Source organism: Meleagris gallopavo, chromosome 1 (genome assembly GCF_000146605.3).
Source record: "Meleagris gallopavo isolate NT-WF06-2002-E0010 breed Aviagen turkey brand Nicholas breeding stock chromosome 1, Turkey_5.1, whole genome shotgun sequence".
Lineage (NCBI taxonomy): Eukaryota > Metazoa > Chordata > Aves > Galliformes > Phasianidae > Meleagris > Meleagris gallopavo.
The window spans coordinates 45956551-45972871 of record NC_015011.2 but is presented as its reverse complement, the minus strand read 5'-3'; the positions used below and the strand labels follow the sequence as shown (position 1 = coordinate 45972871).

Genomic DNA, 16321 nt, shown 5'->3' with positions numbered 1-16321 from the left:
ACATATGTCATCTTTGGATATGAGACACGTTACTTCCATGTCCATCTCTTTTTTTTTTTTTAAATGACATTTAATAATACTAGTTCAATTCTTCCTTGAAGACATGGCATAGGCAATTTGGAAAACATCACTCCACAGTAAAATGCTTTCGCTTTGATAACGGGGAAGGGGGCATTAAGGAATGTGCATTGCCTTTTACCTGCATGTGTTTCATGTTCTCAAAGAAGTCCATGTCAGGATCATGGCGGTTGGTCAGCTGGACCAAATCCCGGAATTCAGGATTTGCTGGGAATGTCTGAATGAGGCAGGAAAGCAAAGACGTGTAGTCTTGCTGGATGCTCTGCGAAGAGTAAGACATGAAGGTTAAGCACCTCCTGGACAGGCAGCTACATGCTCCTCAGAACAACTAAGCTGCCACTTACATGTTTTATGCCAACAGGTCACATTATTTGGTAACACCAAATATACCTGTAGTTTAGATTGTACATAAAATAAAGTTTCTGCTCCAAAGGATGAGCTACAACTGAGAAAAGCTAAACAGCAAAAAAACTCCACACAACAGCGGGGTTCTATAATTTGTTAGATTTTATTATGATTTCAAGTGAAGGTTAAGTTTGATTATAGCATGTATCTGCAACTGAAGTGGCAGTTTCACTCTGAGGGGTAACTAAACTTCACCACAACCACTCACTCACTCGCTACACCCACCTCAAAGGAAGAGGGGGAGAAAATATAATGAAAAAGGGCTCAAGAGTTGAGATGAGGACAAGGAGATTGCTTACCAATTGCTTTCATGGGCAACATAGGCTCAGTGTAGGGAGATTAATATAATTGCCTATAGCAAATTATAGAGAAATTAAAAGCAAACGAAAATCTCCTCTCCCCCATTCATCCTCTCCAACCCCCTCCCTCCCCAAGCAGTGTAATGTAACAGGGAATGGAGCCTTAATCATTAGTCTTTGTCACTCTTCCATTCTTTGCCCCTGCTCCATGTGGGATCCCTCCCATGCAATGACACCCTTCCTGAACTGTCCTCCCCACAGACTGCAGCTCTTGAAGCACTGCTCCAATATGGCTCCACACCAGAGGGGCGCATCATCTTTCAGGAGCAGACTGCTCCAGCATGGGTCTCCACAGCCAGCAGCAGGTCCCTTTTGGAGGTGGAGCTGGCTCTGATCTGACCTGGGACAGCTGCTGGGCTCTGCTCATAGAGGCTGTCCCTGGAGACTCCCTATTACCATGGTCTTCCAACGTAAACCCAATACAATACAATTTTTTATCCTCAAGAAGAAACTCAAAGGACTCATCTACAAAAAGTCTCAGATGCCCTGCTGTCCCAAGACACCTGGATATAGGTCATCAGATAGCAGTGCCTTACCTCAGTCTTACTCTTCAGCCCCCTTCTCAGAGACTCCAGAAGAGTGTGCTGGATTAGCTCCTTGTAGTCATCTTCTGTGTGGCCAATTTCTGCCAGGCGGTGGATAAAACTGGTGAGGCAAAGGCTTGCGTTGTCACTAAGAGCCATATCTCCTAGCTGAGCGGATGAAGAAATTGCACCATGTGAGTCTGGATACAACAGCTTTTTCTACTCAAAAGACTGGAGTGAATAGTAACTCTGTACATAGCACAACAAAGCCTAGAACGATCCAGTAATTCTACCAACTCCAATAGAATTTCTACTCCTTAACTTATGCCCACTTTTCCAAACAGAAGAAAAATCCTTTTTGACTCAGCAGCAAGCCCACACAGCCAGAACACACTGCAACAAAAAGAAAAGCAGCCTATCAAGATCGCAGTATGTCTTTTGTAAAGAAAAAAACCAAACAGAGAGTTCCAGGGCTCACTGGTAGACAGGTATACCAGCACTTGGTTTATTCTTGCTGCAGTGCATTTCATAGAAACATAGAATTTTTTGAGTTGGAAGGGACCTTTAAAGATTATCTGGTCCACTCCCCTGCAATGAACAGGGACACTATAACTGATCAGGCTGCTCAGAGATCCTCCAACCTGACCTAAGTTGACTCCAGGGACGGGACAGCTAGCACCTCTCTGGGCAACCTGTGCCAGTGCCTCACTATCCTTATCATAAAAGAAACCTTTCCTTGTATCTTCAAGACACACAGTGGAAAAGGCAAAAAGAGGAAACTTAAAAACAGGTGTTTGTGAGAAGAATCCATCTGCTCTCTGAATGTTTTGAAATATCAGAAAACAAAACAACAATCAATGAAATAAATTTTTGTGTGGTAAACATGCCACACAAAGCAAGAGAAGGAACGTTTAGCCCACCTGGATGGTATAGAAGCAGTTGTGCATAACAGGGATGAGGAAGTTGATATCCACTGTTTGCATTTCTTTGATGTGGGCAGTGATTGACTGGAAAGCTGACAGGCGGACATCGAAGTTGATATCATCAAGATGCCGTTGATCAAAGGCATTCAACTAAGAGACAGCAACAAGTCATTTTCATGAAAAAGGCTAGAAACACGTCAGCACAACCTTAGGGAAAAAAAGGGAGCAAAGAAGCTGGGCATACCTTAACAACATCTGTAATGTATTTCAATTCACTGTCCAAATCAGATAAGGTCTAAAAAGAAACATAAAGGAAAACAGTTTAACTGTTATAGCTGTTATAAATCTGGAGGACTCCAGACTTACTTTCAACTCTAACCACCTGAGATTAAAAAAAAAAAAAGTAACAATATCAGTCCTTTTATACACTTAATAAGAGCCACTTTGCCCTCAGTGTATTTCTTCTCTAAGTCAGACTAAGCATCTTTAAACTTCCTAAGTTTCTAAGTATTTACATGGAGGATATCCTGGATTTTCCTACTGAAAAAAAAAAACAACACAAAAAAAAACAAAAAATGGATATGTAAATCACTTCAAAAAGTACAAAACAGCCTGACTGCTATTCATCTGAGAGAAGAATAGAAATAAAATCATCTACAAGCTGCTAAAAACCACTCTTATTTCATAAAGACAAAGGATTCATTATGGATGCAGTGTGCTTTATTTGGCTTCTCTTCCACAGCAGAACCCAGGAGATGCTCACACCAAGCAGGCTGCAAACAAAAGTTTTACCAGTCTTCTTGCAGCACAATGATATCTACCACATACAATACTTTTAGTTCACTTCAACTTAATACATCAGAGATTAAAAAGTTTCTTAAGCTCACGTACAACAAAGATAAATGCATTTATTTTGTTGTTGATCTGTAAAAATAGCACAGAAAGATGTGTAAAAATGCAGTACCTGAAATACCAAGCACAACTTCTGTCGAGACAGTTTGTTCTGGATGACAGAAAACAGCTTTGCCAAAGGTTTGAGAAAGCTTGCAGGGTTTGAGCAATGCCTCAGCAAGTTCTGCACTGTCTCCAAAATGTCAATCTCAGCATCCTGAAAGAGATACATCGCCATCAGTAACTACTGAAACTTCATGAGATTAATTGGGAAATATTTCAAAACACAGAGTGAACTTTGCTGTATTTTTTTCAGATCACAGACACTGAATTTGGACAAAAAATTGGGAGGACATTCACTGAAACCACCACACTTCAGAAGCACTTGCAATCTTTCAATTAGACACAAGCAGAGTTTGAGGAGAGCACTGTCACAATGCTAACTTCTATTTGGGTATTTTCTCTGATTACTCAATGGTTAGAAAAGCAATAGAGCTTTACAAAGTCATCTTTCTCCAATCTGTGAAACGACCATGAACAGTACCACCTACCTGTATGATCTCCTTGAAAGAAAATTACAGACAGTTCACTAATGATCCACAAACAAAAAAGAAACTGTGAACGAGTTTCTGTGACCACCTGCAAAGCAGAAGTTACAGTCTAACAGTTCTTTCTGAAATCCTGAAACCTGTTCTTGAGCAACTGCATCTCAGTTAGGGAAAAACAAGACCCATACTATGATCCAAGGATGCAGGCAATCAGGAAATATGGCGGCAAGTTAACAGTACTATACAACATTTGCCTTTTATCTCGCAACAGAACAATGAAAGCTCACTGCACAGCATGTATTACATTCACATTTACTCACATTCTGTCTAAACTCTGTCACTTGTGATTTGTGATGTATGAAGTACAAGTTGAAGAAAGCACTTGTTTAAAACAAGTGGCAAGGAACTGGGTGAACTGACTACTGCAGCAAAGGAAGCAAAGATTGTACAAATACTTCTGAAACCTTTCCCAGGAAAAAAGGCAAAAGTCAGCTGTGGCACTGGCATTCCTGCAGAACATCCAGTGGCTTTATGTCCATCAACACACAGTAACAGACTGCTGAGTGGACCACAAACACATGAAGACTTGATTTCAGGCTGATCACGAGAAATGGCACGTAATCAATAAGCTTTAAATGCATCTTAAATAAATCTACTTCACAGAAAGGAAACTGCCTTTTTAATTAGGGGAGATAACTCATTTCTACTTACTTGTTCAATGTTGGTCTGGTGAAGGAAAGGGAGGAGGAGACTCACAAGCACTGAATTCTGACTTTTTTCTTGTATAAATTTGCTGATCCTGCATGGTAAGACAGTGTAATTTACTGTTTATTTCAATCCAATCAGTAAAGAGCAAAGAAGGAGTCAGTCAGCACCAGTGCCATATCACAGGGTTTTGTCAGCCCATCCACCTGCACCCAGGCTAATAAGACTTCTCCAACCATACCATGATATCAGCCCAAGTATTCAGTTCCACATGACTGCAGTCCCATCTGTACCTTTTCCTATCTCAAGAAGTACTGGTTTGATTACCAGCAAATAGAAACAGCTAGAGTCAATTTCTGAACACTTCCAGCAGTTTCCAAGGACAATGACAGAGGCAGGTACTTTCAAACACTCTGAATTTCAATAGTTTCAGACAATGTTTCTAATTTGCAGCCTATTAAGAAATGATTCTTTCTTTCTCACCCCTTCTACCCTTCAACTGTTTTGAGCACTAAAGAATCACTTACTTGGAGAGTATACTCAGCTCTTTGCTGACTTGGGCTCTGTACTTCTTCTTTTTCATTTTCTCCACGTTTAACATTGTTTTGCTGAAGTACTGAAGTATGGCAGGAACATGAGGTAGGACCAAGCGACAACCTAGGCTGAGGGACTCTGTAAGGAATACAACAGTCAGCTCAACTCAACTCTGCTGCAAGCAACAAGGCAAGCTCCGTGCAACACAAGGAAGATTCAGCCCCACACAAACAACTGAGGAAATGCAAGCAAAGGAGGTTTCAGTGGAAGAAAAATCAGGAGGAATTATGAATGTACTGCTGAGAATATGCACTAGCACTTCCATTACAGCCCTACTAAGTGTAGGCTCTTCATAAGGAATTCCTCCTTATCCACATTCAAACATGGATCTCACTTGTCATGACACAAGCAAGGCTTAACATTTTTTGAGCGTGCCAAGAGAAACCTGTATAAAGACTTTTCCCTGAAGCCTCCTTCCCTGTGTTCTCACTCAGGGCAAACACAATCTCATTATGATCTAACACCTCTTTCCAAACCACCCAAAGGCTTCCCATGGCTCTTACACACAGATACCTTCTGTCACTTCTCCAGTGTTTAGGACAACACAGTCAGTCACGTTCAAACTGGAAACCTGCTCCGTGGGTTCAAAATCGGGGCTGTTGAGAAGGCTATCAGCAATGTCCATCACAAGATTGGATGTTGCTTCAGACAGATTTTTGGCTGACAGGACAGCAAACACATTTGACAGTATATCATACTCTGGACGATCTGGATACTGCTTGGCCAGTAGGGGGAAATATCTGAGAAGATTATTAAAAAGATACGCTGAAAATTTAAGTACAGAACTTCATAATTCTTTTGTTCAGTCATACAAAAAAGATAATGGGAAAAAGCACAGAAGCCACAGAAACGGGTCTTGAAAAGTAGAAGAAATGGAGGTTGAAAGGTCATCAAGTTTCTTTTCACACTTCAAGATAGCATCATCTAAGCTTAGTCCTTCCTCTGCAAATGCTTGCCCAAGACTCCTGTCAGAGCTTGCTCTTATCTTAATAATTCAATTTTTTTAATGCAACTTTGTGTGCAAGTTCTTCATTCTTACAAATGACAAGTCTCAAAAAGAGAAGCTGGACATTTCAGCAAAGGAAAAGTAGCATGTCAGTGGGAGAGATGTAAACCACTCAAGATAGCAGAGACGGAATTTCTCATAGTGTCTGCCTCAAAAAAAGCTCTCTTGCAATTTTCAGTCTCAGAATTCTGTGCTGCATTTGCCCATTTTCCTTCACAAAGTAGAAAGAAACAGAGAATCAAAACCAAGAATAAAATAATCTTGTCAAACTATCCTCTCCATCTCCTCAGATGACTTACATAAATGTAATTGGTTTAGACACAGGCATACTCTAAGAATTCACTCTCCTCCTGACCTGTGTGCTGGGTTTTGTCTATATATCTGTTGATTGTTTGTGTATGGGAAAAGCAGCTCACTAAAAGTATCTTAATTGTCATAAACTGTAAAGCTTCACAACTGCATCTGGGCTGCTATCAAAAGAGTAACAGCCTATTGGAGAAGATGAGTTTTGACATAATTATTCATAACCTGTTAAGAGTGTTGTGATCATTTTAACAAAAACGTGTATTTGAGAGAAGTACTTGAGTTTCATTGCAAGAACACTTACTTACCTAGGATTCTTACTCCAGGTGTGAATGAGTTTGAGCAGAAAAGTCGGAGAATACTGGCTCTCTGAAGCCAACCTGCAAACCTGAGGGAGACATAAATCAGACACCAATGCAATACAAGTACACAAGGCCAATTAAAACCCCATTTCTAACAAAGACCCTACTACAAACTATATTGTTTCTTTTAGAAAGGAAATCTTTTGTTGTTTTTCCATCTCCTTCAATACTGTTCATTTATCTTATTCTGTCTTAGTACATTTTTTGTCCTACCCTAAAAGTGACTCCCCATCGATCCTCACACTTGCCACAAAGACCTAACCACCTCTCCTGGACAAGCCTATGATCCTCAGGCACGACCCCAAGACTTGTTCCTCCCACACCTCCAACTTCTCAGCTGCAGCAAACTGCAACTCCAGGCACAGCTGCATGAAAGTTCTTATACATATCAGTTCTACAGCCTTAAAAGCTCGTAAGTCAAAACACTTTTCTGCCAAAACCAAACCCTCACCAAGTTAACTGACAGAAATTCCCTCTAGAGGGAGCTTCTGGATCATGCTACAATTCAAGCTCCAAAATTAGCACTGTCTTCCTGACACCCATCAGGAAAACAAGAATTATAAGTTTTCAACAATTCTATATCCTGTCCAGATTTACTGAGTATTTCCGAATGCAATGCTCCTATAAGCATTAAGTACTTTGCTGACTCAATGCCTGGACTACATGTTTCTACTGCTCTGGGACCAAAGTGAGTTTTCACTGCTTTGCTCCACACAGCTTGGAAAGACTGGGATAGACAAGTCCCTGCTGCTCAGCCTAGTGAAATACACAGCTATATGCACTGCCAGACGTGATCAGCAGTTTTATTTTCAATACTGCATGTTCTCTCTCTCCCAGCAGTGCATTTTCCCAATTAAAAGGGGGACTGAATTTCTCTGATGAAAGCTGCAACCCTCTGCTTTGTCACTGTGCTCAAATGGGAATCCTGGCAGGACAGCAGAAGAGTACACAGCCCACTGAAGGATGATACTGCGGTCCTTCCTTTCTGGCAGCAGCAGGAAAGCCCACTTACATTTGTTTCTCTAATCCTCCCTCACAGGTCCAGTAACTTTCAGATAGAAAACCAACAAAGTGCACCCAGGACCGACCCAGAAGTATCATTTTGCTTCCCTAAAGAAGAAGCCTGCTTTTGCGGCTAAAGACCAGAGACATCACATCCATTTTAATCAAAAGAACTCATTTGTACTTAAGCCTGTGACTTAATTACTCTAGGACTAATAAGACTTGAGCCAAATCTGCCCTTCCACACATACATCAGAATGCCAAAGAACTGGAGTTCCCTGCATGGTACAGGTTACGCAGATGCCAGTCTGGAAGAAGAAACACATTACCTGAGGCCATACCACTGCATGGAAAACTGCATCAATCTCTTCCACACTGAAACTGTAGGTCTCATGATCAGAAAAAAACTCAACCACAAGTTTGAGTCCAAGGCGCCTCAAGTTCTTCAGCGGATTAATCAACCGTGGTTGAACCTGTGAAAACAAAACAACAGACAAAACAGTAAAACCTTTGCAAGAACAATCACTAACTATTTGCTCTGAAATTAAAGATAGCAATTCACTGGCCACAGATACAACAGAACACAGTGAGCTACAGCATTTGGTTAGAGAAGGATGTTCCATATACTTTTTGGGGAAAACGTTTAAGGAAGGAAGTCAGCCACACAGCTAGTCATGAGGTTATTCACACACTGCTGCATTCTGACTCTTCTCCCTGTTATGATTTGAGTAACCTGAATTATTTCTATGTCATGCAATGCAGCTTATAGGAAAAACCTGAGACAATTCCAAGAACAGGTACACTGCACAGCGCAGAGCTACCGACTCCTGTCTCAGAAACAACAGACTGAGACTACATCTTGGGATCTTCAAGGCCTCCATTATCCATCACAGACCACTACGCTGAATAAACACATGTAGGTTCTTATTCTGCAAAGCAGCTTTGGTGCCACAGCCCCACTGAAAGATACTATGCTTTTTGTACTTTCCTATAGATTTCTGAAGAGAATAACCTCTACAATGTAATACACTGCTCTACTGCCTTTGCACCCAAAATTGTATGCAAAAAGAGGAGATGGCGGAAAAGAAATCAAAGATGCTCTCGCTTGGAATCTCCCAAGCTATATTGAAATGTACTAACGAAATGGTGTGCAAGTAGTTTCCAAACAGTAATAAGCTGCCTGAAGGGCCAAACACCTGATCCTCCCTTCCCCAGCAAGCACAAACCAGGCTGCTATTGTAATTGCTACCCTTAGTTTAACATCCAAAAAAGCAGTCCCCTGAAATCAAGACTTTGAGTGAACAAAGAAACTCACCACTGAACACAGTCAGAAGGAAATAGGAAATGAATAACTTAGTTTAAAACTGTCAGTGTAGATGTTTAACTCTCCAGGCATTATCAGCCTGCAATAAATTACTCTCAACCCCTAAGAATGTCAGCTAATCATTAGCCAAGACAAACAGATTTCTCACACTCCTCCTTGAGCTGTTAACATCTTATGGACTAATGAAGTGCTAAATTAAGTTCAGGAAAATGATAAACTGTCACTCCTCAAGTAACAAAATGGTAACAGGTTTATGGTATCAGCCCAGAAAAAAATTTGACTATCCCAGTCATGAAAGAAGCAGCTCCTGAAACTCCTCTTCTCTCAGTTTAACATGTAAGCACATGCAATCCACTGCTAAGGCTGGACTATGGGATGCTATTATCCTAATGAACTGACTGCACGGGCTTGAATTGTTAATGGATTGTTTTCAAGACAAGTTCTAAGCTCAGATGTTCACAGATGGGTCCTGGCAAGAACACGCACATGGTGACAGAACCTTCATTACCTAACATCCCTCGCTCAGTCTGTCATTGCAAAATTCCTTTCAACACATTACTTGCTCAGTCTACCATCTCATAATTCCTTTTAATACTGCAGTGATGATGATGACTGTGCAGTTTGCCTGTTTCTCACCTATGATCAGGCTCTGCACAGGACTAGACTTGAGCATTTTCTGTTCTGCTTGGTTTGAAGCCTGACAAAGGCACTGGTTTTAGAAAGGCAGAAAAGCCTGGCTCAAAGTCATTAATTCCAAGCAACGGGCAACAGTACACTCGAGATAACGACCTCCACAAGACACTGTGCAGTGTTAAAAAGAAGTGCTAGCAGCAAAATCAAAACAGAACAGCCATATCCCTCCCCTCCGGACAGTTAGCCCTGCCACTGTGCACTCCTGGCAGTTAAGGTGTTACTGGTGTGGGAATGAGCTCAGGAGTCTCTGCACTGCTCTCTTGATCACAAGGTAGCAATAAGCCAACACGGCCCATTTCTAGTTGCAGCCAATCTTTAACAGAATATTTTCCTTGCTTGATTTGTTCTGCAAGTACAGCCTTTGCACACCAAAAAGGGAAAAACATTCTCAGTGCTCTGCAGGTACCTGTCTGAGACTCAGACTCACACTGAATTGACACGACTGCTTCTGATGCAGAGCTGTATGTGCTACTAGTGTGCTGAAAGCATGGCTCATAGCCATGTTCTCCCTGTGTCCCATGACAGGAGACTATCATTATACATAATCACTGTGATCACCCACAATGCTGAGCTCCCTTGGGACCTAGCAATGCAACAAAGCACCTTGAAGGTAAGTTTTACTCTCAAGTCCGCAGGCAAGAAACTTGAAATCCTCTCCATTCCCTGCTCCAGTATTCTAGCCCTGCAGCCAAGAAGCTACATCTCTAATATCAAATTCAACCTCCAGCCATACAACCCTGTTATGACCTTACAATGAATCATTTACCTTGCCCTCATGTCCATCCTCCCACAGAGCAGGCAGGTAGCAACTTCCAACCTTCATCAACTCTAACAAAAACAGAACTTCAAAGCAGGGTCCTGAACATATCAACTCTGCTTGTACTATCCAAGCCTTGCAGCACGTTCAGTATCACTGCACTGGCCTCTATTTTAACTGACATCGAACTGCTAAGCTTCATTGCATGCAGGCATTGAAATTATCTTTATCTGAATCAGTGAAGGTGTGTGTACTGCAAGCTAAGCCATGCAGTAGGAAAAGAAATTTCATCCACATCTCATACGCACAGAGGTACACATACATGTAGCATTTACTGTACCTTTTCTCTTTGCTGGAGAATGCAGGATACCACAGCTGTCATGCAGAGCAGAATTTGTAGAATTTCAGGCAAGAACTGACTGATCAAATGTCCCATGTTTTTCAACACAACTTCAAGACCATTGAAGAGGCTGTGCTGACGCCCAAGAGGCAGGACTTTAGCTAAATCCAACTCTGACATACTTCGAAGCACTGCTGTCTGGCAAGGCCCTGTTACAAAGGGACAGTCACTTACTTAGAAAAGCACTGTAAAAACACCGAAAATAATTTTCAATAAATAATAGTACAACTTAGCCCAAAGTTACAGTTCCTTAGATTTATCTTTCTAAATAAAGGCAGCTCCACGTATTCATCTCTGTGACATTCAGACATTTCCCACTGCTACAGTATCAGAGCACTTTATAACCTCTTTCTACTCTTTATAACAACTGTTTACTGCCATCATATACTGGTAGCCCTGTGCACAGCAGCACATCACATGGGAAGGATAGTACAGAGGCTGCCAAGCAGCCAGGGACAGCCTACAACATCAGTAATTGCTCACTCCTGGCCTGCTATGGCTTACTTGCAAAGCTGTGGCAAATCACTTCGTTCTTCTGAACTCAGATCTTTAAAAGATAGCAATCGTAAGTGAAACCTCAGGGAAAACCCAGTCCCTGGGATTCTCACCCTTTCATCCTTTCAAAGAAATTGTCAGAGAAACAGCACCAGGTACTTGCACCTACCATGGCTGAATTGCTTCACAGCTTCAAAGAGCAGATCCAAGAACATCCGGATCTCTTCTGGCAGTGAGCCGGCCAGAAATCGCAGAACGATGGACATGCGAGTGGCTGCTGCAGATTTGCCCTGTGTTTTGTTCCCCGTTTTGTTTCTCATCCTGCCATAGAGAATTCTTCAAGAGCCAAAAAGAGCTTGTATTAGCTTTCAGCAAGCCATCTGCTTCCTCGCCTCTTTCTCTGTGGGAGAAACTTGTCTCGGTTTAAAAGCTTTGCCCAGTGTGAATAAACCAGGTGGAAATTCCCTCTTCAGGAACTCCTCTAAATGACTACACAGCACTCAGAAACATGCCAGTGAAAGATCAGCTTCTGCTTTCACTAGAGCAGTTTTGCTGGAGACTTCAGATACAAAGCTAAAATACCAGCAGGCTAGCTTGAGGGTATTCACTGCCAAAGAAGCAATCTATACAATCTGCATATTATATCTTAGTAAGAATAAATGGTAATAAATGATGAATTGGAATGCCTCACAGTATTCTGTAAGCCTTAGAAGAAACAGTATTTAGCAAAATACTGTTTTTTAAGAGGACACCAATTGCCTAACACATTGCATAGTGGCATTAAGAAGGAAGCTATGTATAAGATCACAAACTACAACGTCAAACTATATCATTAACCCCAGATTTATCTCAACTCTTTAAAATGAGTAGTAGCAGCATCACATCTCTGCTCACAGTACTTTGACATGAAACCTTCACCCCAGCAGTTTGTAACAAACCTCATCAGAACAGGGACAAGATGTGGTCGATGCTCCATTTTTACGATGGTGTTCTCCTCAGAAATGCTGAAATGGACTATTTCTTCTTTAAAGCTCTTGTCCTCCAGCAGTCTTTGCAAGTTCTCCCTGAGAGTAACAAATATCATTTGTTGGGTAGGTGGGGGCTGTAAGAATAAACAGACACTCACACACCCCCCTACCTATCTCTGCCTTCCTATCTATGCCGTATACAAATTCATAAAGCGTAGTGTTCCCAGCCTTTTTAAAACTCAGCAAGTTTAAGCTAATCATGTAAGAAGTATCTTCCAAATATGTTCTGAAGAGAACATTCCATCACCAGCTACAGTTTTATGCAGCTGTTTTCACTAGGTGGTTATAAACCACTGCAACAAAAGACCTCTTTGAAAAATGATGCAACTGCTGAGCACATTTGTGACAAAATGAAACTATTGCCATTTTTCTTTTTTGCCAAAAAAGACACACTGACATACAACTTCCTTATGGCCTTATTTTCTGTTTTAGATAGGAAAAATACAGCTGGCTAAGATTAGAATTTATGTTTCTTCAACAAACATAAGCAAGGATGTCTCTATCTGAGGCAAGTGATTCCAAGCAGATGTATGACATCAGATTTATTCCTGACACTAAAATAACGCAAAGATTTTTACCTGTATGGCAGTAGATGAGGATGCTTGTATGTCATGATACAGTCAAGAGCTATTCTCTGCACACTCTGGTCTTGATGGGACAGTAACTGCAGGTGACAAAAGAAGGGAAATGAGCCATAACCAGAATTGCAGAACTGCCTAACAAAAATAGTTGAACAATCCAAAACTTCCAAACTCAAGCACGTTTTGGATTACTCTGCCAAAATAAAAGCAGAACATGCATTGCAAGTCTAACACTGAGATGTGTAAATACAATTGTCACTCATAAAAGTAGCTGTTGGCAGTTTATACACTAACCCCAGCCCCTCAACCCCAGTAGCCAAGTTATAATTGTTTTTTTCACAATCATCTTTTGGGCCACCATCAGCTTGAGTTTTCAGCCTCAGTTGTGCATCTAGTAAGACCAAATTAAATAGCAGGCTACTCAAACCAACCCAAGACACATGCCTTTCCTTCTTTTGATAAACAAAGTACTCATCAGACCTGACATACAAGGCCTCACTGAGATTCACCTTCTCTAGAAGATGAATCCTCACAGCCCGGGCACCACGAAATACACATTATTTCCCCAAGCTGCATTCTTATCAGCTCTCCTACTAAACAGCACATGCTGGAATCATCAAAGGCCACTCTGCTACAATGTTCTTTTGACAAACGGACACACCAGTGATAAATATAGTGACACATTGTACACATCTGCTCTGTATTTTCCCAAGAATATGTAAACGCATGAAACAACTGTGCTTGTGCAAAATTCTGAGGTTGACTGAACCAGAGTTGATACTCCTCAGAGATTCTCTAGTTTGGGAACAAATGGACCTTGCAACTTCCACAACAAGAACCAGAAAGAACCTACAGCAGAGAACTAGTAGGTTCACACCATTTAATATAGTTCTACAGCCCATTGTCAGAGAACACAAACTGAGAGAAAACTCAGATATCTGAACAAATCCAGAACCAACAAAATATGACATAGGTAATGAAATGAACTCTTAAGGGTGCATCTCACTTTTAGATTCGTTTTCTTGCTTTACTTATTCAACATTAGAATAGAGCCTTGGTTAGACAAAGATTGCCTAGGCTTGCTATTTAATTCTTGTTTGCCTCTTTTTCACTTAATGTCTGTTTATCTTCAGTTTCTATTTTATTGATAATGGCAGTGAGTAATACACTATGCACAGCCAACGTACATATGTATGCTAGGCAAAGGACTGCTACCGTCAGCCACTAGAACCAATCAAAGGAAAAAGAGAGACACACACAAGAGAGATTTGTATCTCCTCTCTCTTTCCATATAAGTTTGTTTTTTCATAATGATGACTACTGTTGCTACCTTCTCCAGATGCTAGACAGGATGAAGATCTTGAATTTAATACATTTTGTACCTCACAAGTCACAATGACAAATGTTGACAGCTGTAGGCCTCCAACAATTTGATCTGTTCTTCACATCAACCATGCTCTCTATTGATATAACACTGTATGACAATAACAAATGCCTTCAGCTCATCACCAGGCTTTGGATTCAAAATTCTCTTCCAGATCTTGCTGTGCCTCCTGCTCTCCTTACAGCCATGTTTCCACACCACGAAAGCCCATTACTTTTTCAGTTGCCAGATCCATTCATATGACCCACTCCTGAGAAACTGAGTCAGTTATCTCAAAAGCAGGTTTTTGCTAAGTGGCTCACTTCACCTGAAGCCTGATCAAGCACAGCTCCTTTTCCAGCTAACATGGCTGAGTTCAGAAAACAACAGGGTTTTACAGTTGCAGGCACTGCATTCAGAAAAGAAAGGCTGCATTTATGAGCAATTATTCTAAATGCCAGCAAGTACCTGGGTATACAATGCATTTAACTTCTGCTCCAGATACAATGCACGAGGATTGGAGAACTTAGAGAAAACTTGTAAGTGAGCTATCAGTTGCCTGTAAAACAAAACAAAACAAATTATCACAACATTAGAGAAACTTTTTATAAAGTTGATTAACAAGAAGGAAAACCCAACAGGATCCCAAGTCTGTAGGTATCCATTTCAGAGATATGGCAGGCTGTATCCTGCTCTCTCGCCTACGCAGTTTCTCCTAGCTGTCATCTCACTGCAAAGAGGCCACTTCCTCAGTAGCACCAGATGGGCTTGGTCCTTGGTGTGAAAGGAATACACTTAGGATGTGGCTTACTTCTTCTTTCCAGCCCAGCCTGGAACTTCAAACTTGAATTTCTCTTGTTATTTACCTGTCCTTAACTCCTATCAACATAAAGGACTGCATTTAGCCACAGACTGGGCTGGATTTATGCCATGCTGCAGGCATGTCAAGAAGAAGTTCCTATAGAAGAGGCTTTGCCACCCCTAAATCTGCCCCCCTGGAGAGAGGCGACTCCAGAGGTAAAGAAAATGTAAGATATCATCTACCACATGTGCTGTGGGGTAGGCAGAGGCTGTCCCCATACAGTGGCTACCCAAAGTGGTTTACACTCAACTCCCCAGATGTTCAGCTAGGCTGAGCCAAACATCGGCCAGCGACCCCACAAGGAGCACAGGGCAGCCAGGGGTTCTCCTGCCACACCAGCTAGAAGTGAGCCATCATGAGTGAGAGCGCCAGGTCAGTAGCACAGAGCTGGCAGCAGCTCTGCCAGGGCCCAGACAAAAAAAGGTCACTCCAGAACTCATTAACATGTCTCCAGCAAATCTTTTATAGACTTGTTACCACTAGGAGGAACTAATGCTTCTACTTAAGTACATGGACATTCTGAGATGGAAGTTTTGCTTTGATTTTTATTTTTTATAAAAATCTTCAACTGTCACTGAATTTTTACTGCTGCTAAATTGTAGATGTATGCCAGAACCTGAGAACAAAATCAAAGGATTTTGTTCACCTTTAAGGAACCTGGGATTACATATCAACATGTAAGGTAATATTTTGAAGTTCTCTGTGATTACCAGCACCATTCTTTGCAAAAACAACAACAAAAACAGGCAGAATCCAAATGTAAATAAATTGCTTGTAATGGACACTTTGACAGATGTTATCAACTTAAAGAGACTACACTAAAGAAATCACACAGAATTCATATAGACCCACTTCCTCTAAGTATTCAGTATTGTAAAACAGTGACATTACAATGCCATGGAGCTTTGTATCAGCAAATGAAAAAAAAAAGTATAACAACCTGTGTCCACAAGAAGACAAGTGGGATCAAGATATTTAACAGGTAGATAATAACAGGATGCCAGTATCAAAAATACCTAAATGAATAGTCTGAATCTTCAAAGTGTTTGGCAACGTCCATGGTTTTAAAAGATCAAAAGATACAAACAGAGAAGCTAAGGGAGCTTCAAAATGGCTTC

General features: G+C 41.2%; 1 protein-coding gene across 2 annotated transcripts in view; it reads right to left on the bottom strand.

The window, feature by feature from the left end:
- UTP20 (UTP20 small subunit processome component) overlaps positions 1-16321 on the bottom strand; it is a 59445-nt gene that overhangs the window by 21907 nt on the left and 21217 nt on the right. For both annotated transcript variants that reach the window (XM_010709539.3, XM_010709543.3), the window contains exons 23-37: positions 14810-14900; positions 12976-13061; positions 12308-12433; positions 11539-11705; positions 10815-11023; positions 8030-8173; positions 6645-6724; positions 5541-5767; positions 4961-5105; positions 4440-4527; positions 3254-3397; positions 2534-2584; positions 2287-2439; positions 1379-1534; positions 200-340 (exon numbers count right to left, since the gene is read on the bottom strand). In XM_010709539.3, coding sequence (XP_010707841.1) covers positions 200-340; positions 1379-1534; positions 2287-2439; positions 2534-2584; positions 3254-3397; positions 4440-4527; positions 4961-5105; positions 5541-5767; positions 6645-6724; positions 8030-8173; positions 10815-11023; positions 11539-11705; positions 12308-12433; positions 12976-13061; positions 14810-14900 — 2008 coding nt within the window. The remainder of the gene's footprint in view (positions 1-199; positions 341-1378; positions 1535-2286; positions 2440-2533; positions 2585-3253; positions 3398-4439; positions 4528-4960; positions 5106-5540; positions 5768-6644; positions 6725-8029; positions 8174-10814; positions 11024-11538; positions 11706-12307; positions 12434-12975; positions 13062-14809; positions 14901-16321) is intronic.